Raw genomic sequence first — 22,278 nt, 5'->3', positions numbered from 1 at the left:
TGGTAGAACTATAAGGCCCAGAAGGCTTTATGAACAAAAAAAAAAGATAAAAGTTTGGTCCTTGGATAAGTGGCATTCAGAAGTGGTTCTTGTAAGACGTTTAGTCATAACTTGATGCACTCTTACTGGGCCTAGAAACGATTCCAATTCTACAAAAAGCATCCTAGGAATGTAGAAGAATTGTGGAACGTGCCACAGGACAAAGGGTGACCAGCCACTGACTCTAGAGTCACGCTGCTAAAGACATAACCTACACAGCAGCAATAAATACAAACACCAACAGGGCAAAGGTTTGACAAGATGGCGGAGTTCTTCTTCGCTGTCAGGCCTGCTTGTTTGGCATGTGCACATGGTGAGTGGAGATCCGGGCTCGCCCATTCCACTCAGAAAGGATGCCATCTTGAAAGATTAAGTTCTTGGAAGGCAGTGGTACTCCAGCCTCTGTCAGGCCTGTTTGTCCCAGCAGGCTTGATGTTGCAGTCTCAGAGGTATACTCCATGGCAGATCCGCTTTCCTATGAAAAGTGAACAGCAGATTCAGTCCAGTTGTATTATGCACATCTGATAAGGTGTCAAATCTGGTCAGAAGGTCCAGTCATTTTAAGCCTGTGGGAGAGATTTTCACTTTAAAGCCGAACTTTAGAAATTCGGCCACTTTGTGTATTGTGCTGGACTACTACAGGTTAAGTCCAAGAAGGTGCATGCCACCCCGTGGACTTAACTCTTTAATTTATAACTAACATTTTTTACTGAGCACTGAGAACATAGCTATTGCTATAGTTCCAGTGCTCCAATGCTGAACCTACTTGTCACATGTAGCCCCTGTGTCCACCCCTCCCCAGCTCCTGCCCAATCACTGAAGGCTTTGTATTATGTGAACTTATTCACAAAATACAAAGGCTTTTGTAATTGAACAGAGGAGGGGAAGGGTAGGCAGGACTGCTGCTTTATAGGAAAACTGCTTTTTCTCCTGGCAGAGCATCGGAAGTATAGCAATAGCTGTATTCCAGGATCTCCATAAAACTGTCAGATGTAAATATAGCACCCCACAAAGTAAGTGCTAGGTAAAGTATAGTGGGCCTTGTCAGGTTGTCATGGTTCCCAGGTGTGGCTGTTGAGACTGGGGAGTCTCCCCACTGTGCTCTATGAGAGGGCTCTCATTGGGCAGTGGAGAAAACCCGGCCAACGGCACACTCAGGCTTGTATCTACCCCAGAAAGGCAGATTTTGCCACACAGCATTCTGGGAGTGGGTATAAGTTTGAGGGGAGCACATGACGCAGCGTCTTTGGCGGGAAGCAGAGTCCCAGGAGGGAGAGTATGGCTGTCTCTCCTCCTGTCAGAGGAATCGGGTGTCCCAGGCAGCTTGCCTGAGGGGACAGAAGGCTGAGCTGAGCTGCAGAGAGGATCCGGTGCGGAGGACCAGTGGAGCTGAGAGGGGTCCAGTTTCAGGAAAGCATTCCCAGTTTGTGAGTACTGCAAACTGTCCCTGGGGGGTCTGCCTAGTGAGAGAGGGGACCACTCCGGTGAAGGTCGTGGGGATCCAGGAGCTAGCTAGCCGGTGCAGGAGCAAAAGTAAAGGGGGTGCCAGTGGACCCTGAAGTGTAGAGGGGGTGCCTAGTGAGAGGACCCTGAAGTATAAAGGGGGTGCCTAGTGAGAGGACCCTGAAGTATAGAGGGGGTGCCTAGCGAGGACCCTGAAGTGTAGAGGGGGTGCCTAGTGAGGACCCTGAAGTGTAGAGGGGGTGCCTAGTGAGAGGACCCTGAAGTACAGAGGGTGTGCCTAGTGAGAGGACCCTGAAATACAGAGGGGGCGCCAGCATTTGGGCCCTGAAGCGTTAAAGTGTACAGCGTGCAGTGTTGAGAGTTGCAGAAGCAGTATACAGAGGCTACCTCAGTCAGCAAGGACTGGAGGGAGCAGTGTTCGGGACTTTTGAGCTAACCAGAGTGTCAGAAGTCAAGTTCAAGTACAGTACAACAAGTCAGTGTTTTTCAAGCGCCAGCCAGAGTTGGTCGGCATCCAGCAAGACAGCGCTGAAAGACATTTTTCTTCAAAGTGTCCCATTTGTACCTAGTTGAGCCAGAGGGGTATTCCACTCATTCCCTTCTCCCATCCCCATTATCAAATAAACAAAACAAACCAAAAGGTGCCAGACTGGTCTTTGACTCCAATCTCACCCTCGGGTATTAAGCTTAAAGGGGCTGCTGGCGTTTCCGGTAACAATGGCAGACCCTCATCAGGCCTGGAAATCCTGCTACATAAATAAAAGACAATTCTATGAGGTGGCAAGCACCTCATTAGACTTAATTCATAGTATGCCAGCACATTTTACAAAGTGGTTGAATTCCTGGAGTTTAGCTTTTAGTACTTTTGATAACTTTTCCAGTAAAAGCGAAGCTTGGACTGCACCTCCTGCTTTTTTTAGCCTCTGTACTGGCCCTTAAAGCAGAACTAAACCCATCAATTTAAGAGTTTAAAAAAATCAGTTACATTCCCGGAGTGCAGGGATTGCGGTCACATCTGTTTGTGTTCTCAATCAAACTGTCAAACCAATAAATGGCTGGTGTCATAACTAAGCATATGTGCAGCCTTATGGCAGTTGAAGATCAAACAGAGGCTAAGATGGCAGCTTCATTGGCTAAAAAGGATAGGAGTGTTTCATTCAGGTTTAAATGTAGAGAATTACTTGGTCAGGTTTTTTTGTGATCCCATAGGGAATTCCCAATTGTCCCATAGGGGAGAATTTCCTTAATTTCCTATCCCATAGCCAGGGGCAGGAAGCGAGAGGAAATCCCAGGGGTGTCAAGAGGGTAACCAGAACTAGTGTCCCCATTGGAAGATTTCCCCTCTATTATTCTTCTGATGTCAACCCAAAATTTGGAATTTTCTTTTACTTTCAATAACAGTAAACAGGACAAACAGGGAGGGTGAATCTCCTTAAAGGGGGCACAAACAGCAATAAAAACCTGACAGGGGTTCTAATCCCTCTCCACTCTATCTAAAAAAAAAAAAAAAAAAAAAGCCTTTAGTTACACCTTAGACCTCATGTACACAGGAGTTTTTTTTCTTTTCCTCCCCTGGACACCTTTGAGGAAAACGTAGCTGAATAAATGTGCCTAAAGCCACGTTTTGCATGTGTGTTTATGTGTTAATCTGTTGATCTGCAAATGTATTCTGTTGGCTGGAAAATTAATATATTCCAGTCATTAGAATGCAATAAACTGTAAACAGGCTAGCAATAATGTACATTTGTTTTTTTCCCACCCAAACGCTCCTCACCTGAACACTTTGGTGGTGCGTTGCTACTTCTGCCTCTAAACGACTATAAATGCCTGTGCCCACCTAGGCTATCATAGAGGGGCTTTTAGAGGCAGAAAAACCCCCATCAATGTAAATTGGCATTTTTGACATCCTGTGTGCATTAGGCCTTAACCACTTGCCGACCGCTAACATGGAGCGTACTGTGGCAAAGTGGTTCGTTATCGTCCAGCGACGTAGGTCTACGTCGTTGGACTCCTCCCCTTGTGGGCGGCGCGTGCGCGCCGCCGGAGGCTCACTCCCGCTGTATTCAGTCACAGCGGGAGTCAAGCCAGGGGAGGAGAGGCGGTGATCACCGCCGCTCTTCCCCGATTGTCAGGGATCGAATGAGGAGATCAGCCCGCTTGTGTAAACAAAGCGGGCGGATTTCCTATGTGACAGGCAGGGACAGATTACAAGATTCAGCATAGCTGAACCTGCGATCTGTCCCTGTGTCACACAGTGCCCTCCCCCCACACACGTCAGTAAGCACCAGGCATACATTAACCCCTTGATCACCAATAAGAGTTAACCCCTTCCCTGCCAGTGTCATTTTTACAGTAACAGTGCATATTTATAGCACTGATTACTGTAGTAATGTCACTGGTACCCCCAAAAGTGTCAAAAATGTCAGTTAGGGGTCCGATCTGTCCGCCGCAATGTCGCAAGTCCCGCAAAAAAAAAAAAATCGAAGATCGCCACAATTACTAGTTGAAAAAAAAAAAAACAATAGTAGCTGCGATAACTTTTGCGCAAACCAATCAAAACACGCTTATTGCGATTTTTTTTTTACCAAAAATATGTAGCAGAAAACAAATTGGCCTAAAATGTTAAAAAAATTAGATTTTTACAATTTTTGGGGGGGAATTTCATATAAAAAAATGTGAAAAATATTATTTTTTCAAAATTGTTGCTATTTTTTTGTTTATAGCGCAAAAAGTAAAAATTGCACAGGTGATCAAATACCACCAAAAGAAAGCTCTATTTGTGGGGAAAAAAGGACATAAATTTTATTTGGGTACAGCGTCGCACGACCGCGCAATTGTCCGTTAAAATAACGCAGTGCCGAATCGCATAATATGGCCTGGTCAGGAATGGGGTAAAATCTTCTGGTCTTAAAGCGGTTAAAAATACGCTCATTGAGAATTTTTTTTGTCAAAGACATGTAGCTAAATACATTTTTGGCCTAAATATATGACAAAAATTGAATATATTGGATATTTTTTAACTGTCAAAGTAGAAAAATATTGTAATTTTTTCAGAATTGTCGCATTTTTTTATTAACCACTTGCCGACCGCCGCACGACGGCGGTCAGCCCCTCACAGGCAAACTAACGTAGGGCTAACGTTAGTGGGTCTAACGTGGGTCTAGGGAGCGAGCGCGCGCCCCCGGAGGCGCGCTCCCACTCCCGCGTGGTCAACAAGCTGCCTGTCATTCTCCTCGCTGCAAAGACACTGATCACATGGATCTAGTATGTAGATCCGTTGATCAGTGTCCTTACAGCTGAAGCCACAGCCAATCACAGTAGAAAGCACGCCCCTAGGGACACACACAGCCCCTCCCTCCCAAATAAAGTTAACCCCTTCACTACCAGTGTATTTTTACAGTAACAGTGCATATATATAGCACTGATTACTGTAGAAATGTCACTGGTAACCCCAAAAGTGTCAAAAATGTCAGTCAAGGGTCCGATCTGTCCGCCGCAATGTCGCAGTACCGCAAAAAAAAAAAAAATCGCAGATCGCCGCCATTATGCGTTAAAAAAAAAAACAACAAAAATGACAAAAATCTTTCCCTTTGTTAGTAAACGCGATAACTTTTGCGCAAACCAATCAAAATACGCTTTTTGCGATTTTTTTTACCAAACATAGGTAGCATAAAAAAATTGGCCGAAAATGTTAAAAAATTTTGATTTTTACATTTTTTTTTGGGGGAATTTCATATAAAAAATGTGAAAAATATTGTTATTTTTGCAAAATTGACGCTCTTTTTTTGTTTATAGCGCGTGATCAAAAAATCGCACAGGTGATCAAATACCACCAAAAGAAAGCTCTGTTTGTGGGAAAAAAAGTACGCCAAATTCGTTTAGGTACAGCGTCGCACGACCGCGCAATTGTCCGTTAAAGTCACGCAATGCCGAATCGCAAAATACCCCCTGGTTGGAATGGGGGTAAAATCTTCCGGGGCTTAAGTGGTTAATATCGCAAAAAATGAAAAGCGCAGAGGTGATCAAATACCACCAAAAGAAAGCTCTGTTTGTGGGGAAAAAAGGACGTAAATTTAGTTTGGGTACGGCGTTGCATGACCGCGCAATTGTCAGTTAAAGTCGCACAGTGCCGAATCGCAAAAAGTGGCCTGGACGTAAAGCAGGAAAATCCTCCGGTCCTAAAGTGATTAAAGATGCAATGTTTCTGGGGCCCAATCGCTCTATGATAGAAGTTTTATCATTTGATAATGAAGGGGTCGCACCCATAGACAGTGTTTTTTGTGAAGTGGGTGTGGCTTCATGGAAATTCTCTGTCTTTGCTACTTTGTCTATTTGTCCGTCACAGTCTGACAGATAAGTTTGTGTTCTGAGGTATTGCTACAGCATACATTATATATTAAATCTTTCAAGGTTCACTTGTAATAATGGTAGCCTGATTAACCATCTCAATACCGGGCACTTTCACCCCCCTCCTGCCCAGGCAAATTTTCAGCTTTCAGTGCTCTGCTTTGAATAACAATTGCGCAGTCATGTAACACTGTACCCATATGAAATTTTTATCTTTTTTTCCCCCACAGAAATAGAGCTTCCTTTTGTGGTATTTAAAAGCGGTAGTAAACTGCATTAAAAAAAAAAAAAAAAAAATTGGGCCCTGGTCAGTTTAACCACTTGACCTCTGGAAAATTTACCCCCCTTCATGACCAGGCCATTTTTTTTGTGATAAGGCACTGTGTTAATTTAACTGACACAAATAAAATGTATGTCCTTTTTTTCCCCACAAACAGAGCTTTCTTTTGGTGGTATTTGGTCACCTCTGTGTTTTATTTTTTTTTTTTACGCTATAAACAAAAAAAAGGCCAACAATTAATAAAAAAACCTTTTTTACTTTCAGTTTTAAAACACATCCAATTAATTTTTTTTTAAAAACTCATCAATTTATGCTTATTTATATTCTGCTACATATTTCTAGTTAATCTAGTTAAAACCCTCCAATAAGTGTATATTTATTGGTCTGTGCAAAAGTTATAGCGTCTACAAACTATGGGATATTTTTATTTATTTTACCAGTAATAGCGGCAATCAGTGACTTATAGCGGGACTGCGATATTGCAGCGGGCGACTCGAACAAGAACAGACGCTTTTTGGGGACCAGTGACACAGTGATCAGTGTAAAAAAATTTGATTTTTGACTTGCCGTAAAATCCATTTTTTTCTCTGATGTTCATTGACAGACACAGGTCCTGATCTTCTTAACCATTGGGTTATACTGCCCCCTACAGGAGTAGGACACTAGCAGAAAAAAAAGTCTGGCTACGCCTATGGGCAGTGCCAGGGGGTATACTCCCACTCTCGGCTATAGCCCCTCAGTTTTGTTAGAAGCAGTGTCAGAAGAATTACAACTCCACAGAGGGGTGGGTGCTGTGTCCGTCAATAAACATCAGAGAAATGGATTTTACGGTAAGTCAAAAATCCCATTTTCTCTTTCGTTCAATGACGGACACAGCTCCTGATATTCTTAACCACTGGAATGTCCCAAAGCAGTGTTAAACATGAGGGGTGGAAACAGCAGAAAAAAAATTCCCAAGGCTAACTATAGCCTTGGTAAAACCAACTAAACAGAAGCTTAACCAAAACAACTGGAGCTCATCTGAAAAAAACAAACACACCCTCAAAGAGGACCAGGTCATCTAAACAGCAGCCTGCAAAACCTTGCGGCTAAAGGAAGCATCCGCAGATGCCAACACATCCACTTTATAGAACTTTGTGAATGTGTGCCCCGGCGACCAGGTGGCCGCCTTGCAAACCTACATCACTAAGGCCTGATGATGGAAGGCCCAAGAGGCACTGAGTGCCCAAGTAGAATGCGCCTTGAAAGGAAAAGGAGCAACCTGGCCCTTGATGGAATAGACCTGAACCACCGTCTGTCTGAACCATCTGGAAATGGTCGCAGAGGAAGCGGACAACCCTTTCCGAGGCCCATCTGTAAGCACAAATACTGAGTGTGACTTTCTAAAAGACTCCGTAGCTGCCAGGTACATCTTAATTGTCCAGACCACATCCAAGGCATGCAAGGCAATTTCTTTTGGATGTTTTGGCCTAGGACACAGGGAATGCAACACGTCTTCATTCAAATGAAAATCACAGACAACCTGAGGAAGGAACAACGGACAGAGGCAAAGAACCACCTTATCACTGTGAATCACCAAGTAAGGTGAACGACCGGATAACGCTGCCAATTTCGACACCCTGCGCGCGAAGGTGATAGCCACCAAAAATGCCACCTTCTAGGACAGCGTAACCAGGGGAATCCCCCGAAGATTATCGAAAGGAGGCTTCTGGAAGACTGAGAGCACCAAATTGAGGCCCCAAGGCGGCAACATAGACTGCACTGGAGGGGTCAAGTGCCTAACTCCCTGAAGAAAAGTACGTATCAGGGAGTGTGTAGCCAAGAGCCGTTGAAAGAAGACCGCTAAGGCCGACACCTGACCCTTGAGAGTAAGGCCAAAAAAAAAAACTGCACCTATAGCAGAGAGAGGGAGTATATCTCCTGGGACTGCCCATAGGCATAGCCAGACTGTTTTTCTGCCTAATGTCCTACTCCTGTATGGGGCAGTATAACCCAATGGTTAAGAAGATCAGGAGCTGTGTCCGTCAATGAACAAATGAGAAATATGCACTGTAACTGTACTAATGATACTGGGTGGGAAAGGGTTATCATCGGGATGATCAAAGGGTTAACTGTGTCCCTAGCCTGTGATTCAGTGAAGTGGGGGAGGTGCTTTTTTTAAATGTGTTTTCTGGATATTTTTGGTGTTATTCTGTCTCTCATTGTTAAAACAAACCTACCATTAAAATTATAGACTGATTATTTTTTCGTTCAGTGGGCAAACGTACAAAATCAGCAGGAGATCAAATACGTTTTTCCCTCATTGTATAGTCCTGTGTCTAGGAGAATGGAAAGGATAGTACACGCTAAATATTTAATGATGAAAAGAATAGAAGAGTTTACCTGCAGTGATTGCACAAAGCTGAGGACTTTCAAAGACAGTTTTCGACTGGAATGGAGGAGATGTTGAAGGCTGTAGAGACACAGTGAGCACAAGAAAAGGTATTAATCCACATAAACCTTCATGTCTTCTGTAAATGTGCCACACTAAAAAATGCCGATGTGCAGTATGGGACAAGCTAGGTAATTTCAACATCAAAAGGTTATATTATGCGACGCACTATTACTGAACAGTAGACAGCAGTGGGGTCCTTTACCTGTCTTTGTTGCACAGGCCATGAGCAGCGATCTTCTTGCACACGGTTTGATTGAGTCTGGAGACGAACAGAGGAATTCCATAGCACAGTTCCAAGGGGACCCAGTCTGACTCCACAGCTGGTGCTATAATGAATGCAGTCCATTAATGATCACTTTTCACAAATGTTAGGGAGAATATCACATGATTTATTTTTTTTAGTAAAAAGGGAACAAACTTAAAAGCTGAGCTCTGTTCTGGCCCAAAACAGTAAATGTGTTATTCTCCTCCTCCACCCCAGCAATTCATATATTCAGGATATAATGCATGTTTTCTCTAGGGCAACCTCGACATTCCAGCTATTGTGGATCTGCAAGTCCTATGAGGCCATTAAAAGTCTGACAGCCACAGGCATGACTCCAGAGGCAAAGGCCTCTTAGTATATAACGGTTCACCACAGCTGGGGTGCTTAGGTTGCCCACTCTTGGTTTAGGGGAATCTAGTAAAAAATGGATTTTTGTAAGATCTTACCGTAAAATCCTTTTCTCTTAGCTCATTGACAGACGTAGTCCTCTTGATTAATATCAAATTGGGTTATACTGCCCTCTACAGGAGTAGGACTAGGCAGAAGGAAAACATTCTGGCTCCACCTTAGGGGCAGTCCCAGAGGGTATATCCTCTTCCTGTCTGCTACAGGAAATCAGTTCTGTCACAAAGCAGTGTCAGAGAATTTAACCCAACCCAACTCACTCAATGATAGAGGGGCGGGTACTACGTCTGTCAATGAGCTAAGAGAAAAGGATTTTACGGTAAGATCTTACAAAAATCCATTTTTCTCTGTCGCTCATTGACAGACGTAGTCCTCTTGATTAATATCAAATTGGGAAGTCCCAAAGCAGTGCCACAAATGAGGGGTGGGAACAGAATCAAAATCCAGAAGGCCCAACCGGAGCCAACCAGAAGTATCAAGGGACTCATCGAGCAAACAGATGAGACCTACCCAACAAACCCTCGAGGTAGACCAACAGTCTCCTCAAACAGCGGTCTGCAGGAACCTTGCGGCCAAAAGAGGCATCCAACGATGCCAGCACATCAACCTTATACAATTTTCTAAAGCTATGAACCGACGACCAAGTAGTCGCCTTAAAAACCTGAACCACTGACGCCTGATGGCGGAAGGCCCAGAAAGCACTAAGCGCCCGAGTGGAGTGCGCCTTAACAGGGAACGGGGGATCCCGACCATTAAATAGAATAAGCCTATACCACCGTCTGTCTGATCCATCTAGAGATGGTCGTGGCAGAAACAGGCAACCCCTTCTTAGGGCCATCCGTGATCACAACAGTGAATCCGTCTTACGAAATGAATCCGTAGTATTCAAATATACCCTGATCACCCGAACTACATCCAAGGAATGCAACGCGAATTCTCGAGGATGACTGGGCTTAGGACACAGGGAAGACAATACAATGTCCTTATTCAAATGAAACTCTGAAACCACCTTAGGAAGGAAGGATGGATTGGGACGAAGAACTACCTTATCCCTATGAACCACCAGATATGGGGAACGACAGGATAATGCGGCCAGTTCTGACACCCTGCGTGCAGAAGTGATGGCCACCAAGAAGGCCACCTTCTGGGATAATGTAAGCAAGGGAATCTCCCTAATATCTTCAAAGGGAGGTTTCTGAAGAACCGACAATACCAAATTAAGATCCCAGGGTGGTAAAGGCGCGCGCACTGGCGGAGCCAGGTGTCGCACCCCCTGGATGAAATTCCGCACCAAGGAATGAGTAGCCGAAAGCTTCTGAAAGAAGATTGCTAATGCTGAAACCTGAACCTTGATAGCACTCAAGGCCAGCTTCTGCTCAACCCCCTGTTGCAGAAAAGCCAAGATTCGGTTCACCGAATAAGAACGTGGAGGAAACCCAAGAGATTCACACCACGCGATATAAGACTTCCATGTGCGATGATAGATCTTTCTGGAAGTCACTTTCCTCGATTTAATTAGAGTAGGAATAACTGAAGCTGACAATCTCTTGTCCTTCAGCACCTGGCTCTCAACCGCCAAGCCGTTAAGCCAGCGATCGTAAAGCAGGATGGAAGATCGGTCCCTGCGACAGCAGATCCTCTTGAAGATCTCACAGGAAAACTGGAGAAAACAACTACCTAAAAAGGAAAACATTTTCTAAAAAAATCTTGCCAGGAACATAAGATCCCAGCAAGGAACTTAGGTCCTTACTCCTGACTAGACAGAAAAAAACTGATTTCCTGTAGCAGACAGGAAGAGGATATACCCTCTGGGACTGCCCTTAAGGTGGAGCCAGAACGTTTTCCTTCTGCCTAGTCCTACTCCTGTAGAGGGCAGTATAACCCAATTTGATATTAATCAAGAGGACTATGTCTGTCAATGAGCGACAGAGAAATAAATATTTACCTTTATCTTTTCTCTGTAAGGACACTAGCAAAAAGAAACAAGGACTTATGGAATGGGGTAAGGTTATAGGGGGACACCCAGGGTGGAGCATGTCCTCGAAAGCTTTGCCAGTGTCCAATCAGGTGAGGGCACCAGATTATAACCCAGGGTCTATGAAAATCAAGCCTGAGTCCTGTAATGTGCGAGCACAGGACCCAGTGGCAGTAGGAGCTCCAGTTTTAGTTACTCCTCCACAACATCACATACAATGCAGGACCATTAGTCCTGCAATGTAGGTAATAATATCAGCAAGAGAGGCGTCAACGCGAAAAGGGGGGTGGTTGTTACCACAGCAACCGTTGGGAAGGAAGTCTGCAGAACAGTAGAGTAAGGTAAGTTATTCTCTGTATTATATCCACCCTAGATAAAACCATCATTACATTCTGAATATATTGGGGGGGCACAAGTCATTTTTTTTTTTTGGCCAAAACATAGTTGATCCTATCAGTACATCCATTATTTTTACACTTTGACAGGCCAAGCTTTTTTTTTTTTTTTTAATTAATCTTTTGCTTTAACCGTAAGCTGGAGTTTGTTGGTTTAAAGAGGTTGTAAACGCGTTTGAGTTTTTTTTTTTTTTTTTTTACACCCTGCAAAAGAAAGATATAATGAGCTAGTATGCATCGCATATTAGCTCATTATGCAATACTTACCTCAGAACGAGCCCCCGCCGTGCCGCTCACTCACCTCTTCCGGGATCGCGGCATCCGGCCATCTGATTGGCCGGAGCCGCGGTGACGTCACTCCCGCGCACGCGCGCTAGAGCCGACAGTCACGGCACGGGGCTCTGAAGGAACGGCACGATCGGCTGTTCCTTCAGAGCGCATGCGCCAGTGACGTCACTGGCGACATGTAAGGTAAATATCTCCTAAACGGTACATGTTTAGGAGATATTTACAGTACCTATAGGTAAGCCTTATCATAGGCTTACCTATAGGTACAAGTTGTAGAGGAGGGTTTACTTCCTCTTTAAAGCCGGTCATACATGGGTCGAAATTTGGCTGGTTCAGCAGGGAACGGATTCATTTTGATCCATGTATGGGCAAGGTGTTTGTACAGAAGTCAATCTACTGATTGTGACTTTTATATAACTGCCCTGTCGGATTTTTACAGCTCGATCAGCATTGCCAGCTATAGCCGGCAGTGCTGATCAGTGTATTCTAAGAGGGAAATCTCTCTGCCATTTGAATACAAAGACTCAGCGGGGAAGAGTGGATGGGGAAATTGAGTCTATAGCTGCCCAAGTCTATCAACTAATTAAGACTACTCTGTCCACATGAAGATACCACTGTAGAGATTTAATGCCAACAGTCTTGCCAACCTGTTAAAGGAAGTGGACACATTAAAGATCTGCTAGCAAGATCAACAGATGAACTTTTTCCGGGGGCTCAGAAAAACAGAAACTACTGATTAATGTTAGTGTTAGTGTTAGTAATTATTATTATTATACAAGATTTAAATAGCACCAACAGTTTATGCAGCACTTTACAATGTATATGGGCACAGTGCAATTACAATACAGTTCAATACAGAAGGAATAGAAGAGCTCTGCTCATGGAGCTTACAATCTAAAGAAACAGTATCAAGTTTTATCCACTCAGATTAACAATTAGGATGAAGGATTCTTTTGTACGAACAATGTAAAATGTGTGTGGTGTGTTTTTTCTATTGTTCCCCCATGATATTTCTCACATTTGCCAAATCTGTTCTACTCTGGATCCCTCCAAGCCATGTTGGAGGGGTGTCAGGGACCCAACTTGCCTGCATATGTGCAGTTTTATGGTCACACACCACTCACATCTTATGTAATAAGGAGTGTTTTATTCTACTCATATTTACCATCAACGGTCTTCTGTCCCAAGTCCACAGCAGCTTCTTCTACAACAAGCTCAAATGATTCTGTGCTACCATTAACATCAGGGCCAAGTGCCAGGCCAGATTCATCTGTATTAGACAGAGAATAGCAAGAAGAAAAATATGAAAAATCACTCTATAAACTTGTGAAAAAAAAAAAAAAAGGCAAAAACATTGACCAGAATTACAGTTTCCCTTTTAATGATTCAGGAAGTAGATCAGAGCCTTAGGCTAGCTGTACATATTTGCAGTGTGCTATGTTGTGCAATAATGTCATTTCGAACGGGATGCCAATGGATGGAACAATTAACACACAAACTTTTTTCTTCCTCCCAGTGCAATACAGCGCACAAAGGCCTACTTCACACGAGCAGCCTGGGGAGGGGGATAGATAAAAATAGGCAGCTGAGCTGTGGTTTTACTGCCCACCTAAAGTGTAAAATACTGCCAAAGGAGGCTATTCACGTGCCGTGGTGCTTTGTGTTGCAGCCAAGACAAATTAAAACGGGGTGTGTCGAGTTAACAGGGAGCAACGCCTGTCAAAACTAAGCCATTCAAGTCAATGAGGCCACGCTGCAACTGCAAGGCAAACAGTTGTATTACATTTGTGGTGCATTACCCAGTTGTAAATTGCCATTTGGCAAAAAAAAAAAAAAACACAGGCATTCTGGAAGTGAATGCCAGACGCCAGCTACTTAGCCACAGTCTGGAAAGCAATCAACAGCAGCGCATGGGCTAGTATGAACCTAGCCAAATAATTCAAATCTGTGCATAGTGGTGTGTTAAAACACAGGACCACTGTGTGTGTTGGAGAGCCATTCAAAAGAGTAATTTTTTTTAAATAAAAGCAAGCACAGGCACGGAGGTTCATGCATTACAATAATGCAAATTGTATTGCCGGTGGTAAAGGTTTCTTTGCAAAATAGTACGTTTTCGTAAACAACATAATAAGGCCAACACCAATGTGACAAATCACTGTTCATCAATTACAGCATATTTCAGTCTGGTTGAAAAAACAGGGCTTAATTGAAGAGATGGTGCTGCCATTAGAAAACAAAGATGGGCTCACTGGCACTATTGGCACCACATGGATGTGTGCCTGATTCCCTATGGGCTTGGAGCAGTGTCAGTTTGTCTCTGTACAATGTAACAAGGCTGCTGAGTTTGGCAAGTCAACCCTTCGTGTTTTTACGTTTCTATGGAAGAGCCTGTTCATTTGTCTTGGAGCTCAGAGGCAACATTACCACAAAAAATATGCCATAGCCTGTGTGGCTTTGAGCTTGCATTGATGGCATCTATCTGAGAGGCTTCTGAGATCGTTTAGAATTAATTGGCAGATGCATTTGACTAGCTGATCTTCCTATGACCTGCTTCAAGTGTTTTTTGCATCCCCATAGACTTATATGGATAAGCAAAACCAACGTGAAGAAAAAAACAACACAGGCCCTAAGGGTGGAGAAAATGGGATTTTTGACTTACCGTAAAATCCATTTCTCGGATGTTCATTGACGGACACAGCTTCTGATCTCCATAACTGTTGGGTTATACAGCCCCCTAAAGTCGTAGGACACTAGGCAGAAAAAAAAGTCTGGCTATGCCCACGGGCAGTCCCAGAGGGTAAACTCCCTCTCTCGGCTATAGGCACTCAGTTTAGTTACAAGCAATGTCCGAAAAATTACAACTCCACAGAGGGGTGGGTGCTGTGTCCGTCAATGACCATCAGAGAAATGGATTTTATGGCAAGTCAAAAATCCCATTTTCTCTTTCATTCATTGATGGACAGAGCTTCTGATCTCCATACCCGTTGGGATGTCCCAAAGCAGTGTTAAACATGAGGGGTGGGAACAGCAACAAAAAATTCCCTAGGCTAAACAGTAGCCAACCAGGCAACAGGAGCTCAACCAAAACCACTGGAGCCCACCTGAAAAAAGCAATACATCCTCAAAGAGGATCAGGTCCTCTCAACAGCAGGTGGCAAAACCTTGCGGCCAAAAGAAGCATCCCCAGATGCCAACACATTCACTTTATAAAAGTGTGCACCGATGACCAGGTGGCCGCCTTGCAAACCTGCATCACTGACGCCTGATGACGGAAGGCCCAGGAGGCACTGAGCGCCCTAGTAGAGTGCGCCTTAACAGGGAAAGGAGGAACCTGACCCTTGATGGAATGAACCTGACCCTTGATGGAATGAACCTGACCCTTGATGGAATAGACCTGAATCACTATCTGTCTGATCCATCTGCAATTGGTCGCAGAGGAAGCGGACAACCCTTTCCGAGGCCCATCCGTAAGCACAAATACTGAGTGTGACTTTCTAAAAGACTCCGTAGCTGCCAGGTACACCCTAATTGCCCGGACCACATCCAAGGCATGCAAGGCAATTTCCTTTGGATGTTTAGGCCTGGGACACAGGGAAGGCAACACAATGTCTTCATTCAAATTAAAATCAGAGACAACCTTTGGAAGGAAAGACGGACAGGGGCGAAGAACCACCATATCTTTGTGAATCACCAGCTAAGGTGAACAACAGGATAACACCGCCAGATCCGACACCATGCATGCAGAGGTGATAGCCACCAAAAAGGCCACCTTCTGGGACAGTGTAAGCAGGGGAATCTCGCAAAGATTCTTAAAAGGGAGGCTTCTGGAGGGCTGAAAGCACCAAATTGAGGTCCCAAGGCGGCAACCAAGACCGCACTGGAGGAACCAAATGTCAGACACAGGAGTGTGTGGCCAAAGATCATTGGAAGAAGACTGCCAAAGCCAACACCTGGCCCTTGATGGTATTCAAGGCCAATATCTATTCAACCCCCCGTTGAAGGAAGGTCAATATCCGAGCCAATGAAAAGGAGCGAGGATGAACCACAAGAGACTCCCACCACGCAATGTACGTCTTCCACATACGATGGTAGATCTTACTAGAAGTAGATTTCCTAGCTTTTAACAGTGTAGGAATCACCGACTCAGATAAACCTCTATCTTTCAGCACCTGGCGTTCCAACAGCCAAGCCGTCAAAGTCAGCGACTGTAAAAGAGGATGGAAAATCGGTCCTTGGGACAGCAGATCCTCCCTGAGAGGAAGCTTCCAAGAAACGTCGGCGACCAGCCGCACCAGATCGGCGTACCAAGTCCAGAGAAGTCAGTCCGAAGCCACTAAGATGACCGGAATCCCTTCTGCCTCTATCCTGCGTAGAAGTCTTGGCAGAAGCTTGAGAGGAGGGAAGGCATAAATCAGACGATACTGACCTCACGGGGCCACCAGCGCGTCTGTGGCATCTGCGGGAGGATCCCTAGATCAAGCCACAAACCTTTGCATCTTTATGTTGAGCTGGGACACCAACAGATCCACCTCAGGGATGCCCCACCGGAGCAACAACTGATGAAACACCTCCGGATGAAGGGACCACTCCCCTTGGTCCAACGCCTTCCACCCCAGGAATGTGTACGGCAGAGAGGGCTGGAACAAACCGTTCTGCCCACCTTAGAATGCTAGCTACCTCCTGACAGGACCACCTGTCCGTTCTCATCTGATCCGATGGACAGATGGAAAATAGGGTTTCCATCCGTCCAGATTTGACGGATTGGATGTCAGCGGACATGTCTCCGCTGACATCCGATGCCCCATAGAGATGCATGGGGCATCCGTTCAGATCCGCCTGAAAAACTGACAGGTGGATCTGAACGGTCCGCTAGTGTGAAAGGGGCCTAAGTGTTTTTAAGGCATGTAGCTCAAAACATATCCAGATAGCCATCCAAAAAGTATCCCCTATATTTTTACAGTTAAGACAAGAGGATTCCACAACATTTGTTTGATGCCCCGAATAATCTGTCTTTGATTACCGCACCTTTTTTACAATTTATATCCTTCCACAAATGTGTGACTATTGCGGCTTGTTCACACCTGTAGCAGCCCTTACTGCCCCTTTGAAAAGTGATTGGCAGTGTATTGCTTTTCAAAAGGTGGTAGAGCAGTGGCTGTCAGGCATTCAGGTGGCAATACTGTAGTCTCCCGAATGCGTTTTTCTTTTTTTACTACGGAACACCTGTTTGGTTTGCATTTGCAGAGAGGTCCCATTACCTTGAATAGGTTGCGTATTGTGGCAGTACTGACTCTTGAATGTGACATTGGGTAAATTTTTTGCTGCGCCAGGTGTATAACCCCTAAACGACTGAATATCATCTTTTAGGTGAGAGGTCGGGCTCTCAATTGACAGTTCCAGTCGGAGCCGCTATACTAACGATCCAAACGTTAGTACAGCGATTTCCCCTGTTGAACTATTGTGTCCTGATAGGGGTAGGGGGACCCACCCCTGCCAGAAAACTCAGATCAGCTGCTGGTTTTCCAGCAGGATCGTCTGACAGAAGCCAACGAAACAGATTGGGTGCCTACACACGGGCCGAATGTGGGCGGGTTTTAATTGAACAGGCCGATGTCGCCCAAGATTCGCCCATGTGTACGTGTGTTAGTCTGTAAGTTCAACTCGGCTTTAAATGTGAACAGTGCTTTCAGTGTTTCCTAGACAGCTTCCAAACCCACAGGAACAAACTAGTGGATCACCTTTGCCATCAGACGCATCGCTCAATCTCCTCTGGCTGACATGTGGGGTCCTGGGGTTCAGCATGGTAATGTAGCCACAGAAGTGCTCCAGGTCTATCCTTTCCCTCAAGACCTTTAAGGCTTTATGGACTCCCATATTGAGGCTGGAGAAGTCTGATGACAAAGAAGAAATCGTTTTTATGAATTGAAAACAAACACTCTTATATTTAAAATCTAGTCGAAAATATAAAAAGTCAGCAGCTACAAATACTGTAGCTGTGTAAACACACACTTACCTGTCCAGGAGTCTAGCGCTGTCTTCCCCAAGGCTGGTGTGATACTTAGCCCATCTTCGAATCCCTGGAGCCTCTAACCTGGCTGCGGAAGCTGGCTGTTACTTCCTGCTGTTTCACAGCCGGCTTCCCACTGTGCACTCACGAGATTGCACTGCGCTGTCAGATTGGTTTTTATTCATTGATTTTTTTTTTTTACACTGTCCCTTTGATTTTTTTTTTTACCACTTTTTATTCCTATTACATGAAATGTAAACATCCCTTGTAATAGAAATAAGGATGACAGGTACTCTTTATGGAAAGGTATGGGGTTAAAAAGACCCCAAATCTCTTCTTTACCTTTAAAAGCAAAAGATCCAAAAAAAAAAAAAGTTGATTATCACCATGGCGATCAAACATAATCTAGTGTTTTATCGCCTCTGTGACTAGCCGGCCGCACCTTCGGATCCTTTCTTGGGTGCACTGGTAAAAACGGTAAGTGGCGTCCCCTCACGGCACTTTTGCAGCGCTGCTCAGACCACTGTCACAAGAAAACCAGTCATCGGCTGACAAAAAAAATTCCGGGGTTAAGGCTGATAGCTTCGGCCATAACCCCGGTAAACCACTTGCAAACCGCAATGTATATATATGTATTGCGGTTGGCAAGTGGTTAAGGGTGCACACAATTTTAAGATTTGCTTTGTTTGATATTGATTTACTTTAAATAACCCCATCATTTTGTTTTACAAAAAAAATTGTTTTTAAATTGTGTGTTTCTCCACCAAAATGTATTTTATTTGATTTTTTTTCCCTGAAAATATGCGTCTGATAAGCATCAATGCACCCCAGTCTTCTACTTTACAGATACAGTAAACAAATGAAAACTTTAGATGGGGACACAGGAGAGGTTGACCAGCCCTAAATGCAGACTGTCTGCTCTCATGGGTTGCCTGTACACAAAAATCAAGACAGCCTGCATGTTTAACGAGGACTTGGGGGGGGGGGGGGGGGGTTTGGGTTTCCTCACTATGGAGAGGTTTCCTCTCATTTTCTGTTGCGATTATAGCACAGAAAATGAAACCATATCTTCTCAAAGGGGCAGAACTAGGTAAAAATATCTGACAGGGGTTTTAACAATTCCATACTCAATGCAAACTTACTAAAAAGTTTTGGCTTTAGATATACTTTAATGTTCTATCTAATGAGAGGTTCTTGTAAAATTACCTCCTTGTAGTTCTGCTTCATCAAATGGGAAAGGAACATGTGCAGTCTCTCCCATCCCATGCATGCCATGACCCTGTGGAGGAAAATATAAGTAACAGCGTGAGTGCCTCCTGGTGGCTACAAAGTGTCATCATAATTAATATAGAAGTGTTTCGAGGATACTAGGGAAGAATATAAAAATTAATGCAGGCAGCAGAGCCCAAACTTATGAATACCGAAGTCGTTGCCCAGGCTGTCTGGGTAACACCTCATTCTAGGGGAGCTATAACAAACCTTGGAAATGAGAAGCTGACATTCTATGATGTGACTGAGTACAGGGAAACTACTGTGTTTTTCTGATATGTTTGAATGATGTCTATTTTATGAATTTATATAGCAGAGAAGTTGTTCTGAAGCACTTACCCCTAAAACTTTTTCATCAATAAAACAGTCATACAGACACATAGTGGGAGATTTACTAAGACTGGAGAGTGCAAAATCTGGTGCAACTGTGCTTTGAATCTAAACAGCTTCCATTTTTTTTTTGTCAAAGCTTAACTGAACAAGCTAAAGTTATAAGCAGATTGGTTTCAATTAACCAGTTTTAGTAAATCAACCGCATATTATCTATGGACAGCATGTGGGGGAAATCCGAATATACCTGCCGTTAGGTTTCCTATTAGACTGGCTATACATGGATCATAATATTTCCTCCTCCACGTGCCCCTTCCCCTGAATTCTCTGTCAAGATCAATGGAACAACTATCAGTCCTTCCCCACATGCCAGGGTGCTAGGGGTACCCCTGGACTCTGCACTGTCCTTTCAGGCTCACATCCAATCCCTGTCCAAATCATGCCGCCTTAACCTCTGCAAAATCGCTAGAATACGGCCCTTTTTAACCAAATGACACCACCAAGCTTTTAATTCACGCCCTGGTTATCTCTCGCCTCGACTATTGCAACTCCCTCCTCTTGGGATTACCTTTACATAGATTATCCCCCCTTCAATCCATAATGAATGCTGCTGCAAGACTTATCCACCTTACCAACCGTTCAGTGTCCTCCACCCCTCTCACCAAATGAATAAAATTCAAAGTACTAACAATAGTTTCCAAAGCCATCCACAACTCTGCCCCCAGCTACATCACTAACCTGATCTCAAAATATTAACCAAGCCGCTCTCTTTGGTCCTCCCGAGACCTCCTGCTCTCTAGCTCCCTTGTCACCTCTTCCCATGCTCACCTCCAGGATTTCTCCAGAGCTTCTCCCATTCTTTGGAACTCTCTACCCCAATCTGTCCGACTGTCCCCTAATCTATCCATCTTTAGACGATCCCTGAAAACCCTTCTCTTTAAAGAAGCCTATCCAGCTACTAACTAATACACTGTTTCACTTACTCCATCATCTCACCCCCCCCTCACTTACTCCATCAGCTCACCCGCCCCCCCACAGCTATTAACTTTTGTATCAATTGACCCTCCCTTTTAGATTGTAAGCTCTAACGAGCAGGGCCCTCTGATTCCTCTTGTTCCGAATTGTATTGTAACTGTAATGTCTGCCTTCATTTTGTTAAGCGCTGCGCAAACTGTTGGCTCTATATAAATCTTGTATAATAATATAATAATAATAATAATTTGAACCGTTAATGGGCAGGCCGAATGTACCAAGTTGATCAATCAATCAACTTGGGTACAACCAGCCTGCCAGATTCTCTTGAGATTAGCTATAGCCGCTAGTGATAATCACTGTCTTATGCCAGCGGGGACGGCTTCCCCTGTCCTCCAGCCAGGAGAAGACAATTGCTCATTCCCCAGTCAGCACTGTCTGTGCTCATGGGGGAATCGTGTGGATTTATTTCCTGCAACCCGTGTATGGCCAGACTTAGAGCAAGAGTCTCCAATCTTTCTAAACAAAAGGCCAATTTACTGACCTCCGGACTTTAGAGGAACTGGACTGTGGCCAGTGGGAGGAGAAAATGCCCCGGTGTCAGTGGTAATCATTCCATCACTGGTATTAGTGGGAAGAATAGTGCCCTTCTGTTGGTGTCAGTGGGGTAAATATTGCCTCAACATTGGTGTCAGTGGGAGGAAGAGCGTCTTGTATTAGTGGGAAAATAGTGCCGCAAGGGTGGGATAGAGGCAAGCAAAGGGCCCCATCCTGGCCTTAGGCCTCTGTTTGGGGACCAATGTCTTGGAGGAACATCCATGCAAACACAGAAAGAACAAGCTAACTACCCGAGTCATTTTTTGAGACTTTTATGTTTCTATTTAAATTCTGTACCATATCTGTATTACATATAAAAATGTAGTGGCTCTATATTTATCTGTATGTCAGCATATCCGCATGCTTACTGAATGACTGTCAAACAAAAACTACTGTGCAAAGATATCATTCATATTTATAGCTGCTATTTCCATGTTATCACAACTACTTCTTGACCAATAACTACTGAAATAAAATTTCAGGCACAGGGTGTTTATTGGTTCTAGTCGGTGACATGACTGCTAAATACGCACTGTGAGAGAGAGGCAGTAAGACTCTACTAAGCAGAAAACACAGCTTTCACAAATACTAAAAGAAAAAGATATTTTGGAAATCAGTAAAAATGGGTAACAGTTACATGTAGGCATGTTTTACCAGAACCAAACCAGACTTACCTGAATAAGGACAGCAGAATGAGTCAATGCATCGTTCAGCATAACTAGTACGTTGGATGTTGGAACGACTCCTGGATCATGACCCCATGATGTAATCAATAACCGGTCATAGGCCTATCAAAGGAACATCTGATCAGTGTGACTAAACAAGCAGCGCTGACAATGAGTTTACAATATTAGGATGGTTTACTTTTATTACTTACTATTTACTTAAAGCTGAACACCAGGCAGATGTTAAAAACACACAAATAATGCAGCTCTACAGTGGGGAAAATTATTATTTGATCCCCTGCAGATTTTGTAAATTTGCCTACTTGCAAAGAAATGAAGGGTCTATTATTTTTATCAAATACATGATAGAGACAAAATATCAACCATAAATCCAGAAAAAAACACGATACAATTGTTAAAAATGTAGTTGCCTTTCAGTGAGTAAAATGGGATTTTTGTACTTACCGTAAAATCTATTTCTCTGAGTTCATTGACGGACACAGCTCTCCATTATTCAGAACCATTGGGTTATTTTGCCCCCTACAG

General features: G+C 44.0%; 1 protein-coding gene across 2 annotated transcripts in view; it reads right to left on the bottom strand.

Moving 5' to 3' along the window:
- Window positions 1–22,278, bottom strand: part of FAM91A1 (family with sequence similarity 91 member A1) — a 145,736-nt gene continuing 123,458 nt past the window's right edge. For both annotated transcript variants that reach the window (XM_082257935.1, XM_082257936.1), the window contains exons 18-24: window positions 21,742–21,855; window positions 19,106–19,178; window positions 17,631–17,783; window positions 13,058–13,162; window positions 8,767–8,890; window positions 8,513–8,582; window positions 1–514 (exon numbers count right to left, since the gene is read on the bottom strand). In XM_082257935.1, the coding sequence (XP_082114061.1) occupies window positions 323–514; window positions 8,513–8,582; window positions 8,767–8,890; window positions 13,058–13,162; window positions 17,631–17,783; window positions 19,106–19,178; window positions 21,742–21,855 (831 nt within the window). In that variant the 3' untranslated portion in view covers window positions 1–322. The remainder of the gene's footprint in view (window positions 515–8,512; window positions 8,583–8,766; window positions 8,891–13,057; window positions 13,163–17,630; window positions 17,784–19,105; window positions 19,179–21,741; window positions 21,856–22,278) is intronic.

The sequence above is a fragment of the Pelophylax lessonae genome (assembly GCF_965119305.1).
Source record: "Pelophylax lessonae genome assembly, chromosome: 5".
NCBI lineage: Eukaryota > Metazoa > Chordata > Amphibia > Anura > Ranidae > Pelophylax > Pelophylax lessonae.
This window is presented reverse-complemented; position numbering and strand designations above follow the sequence as displayed.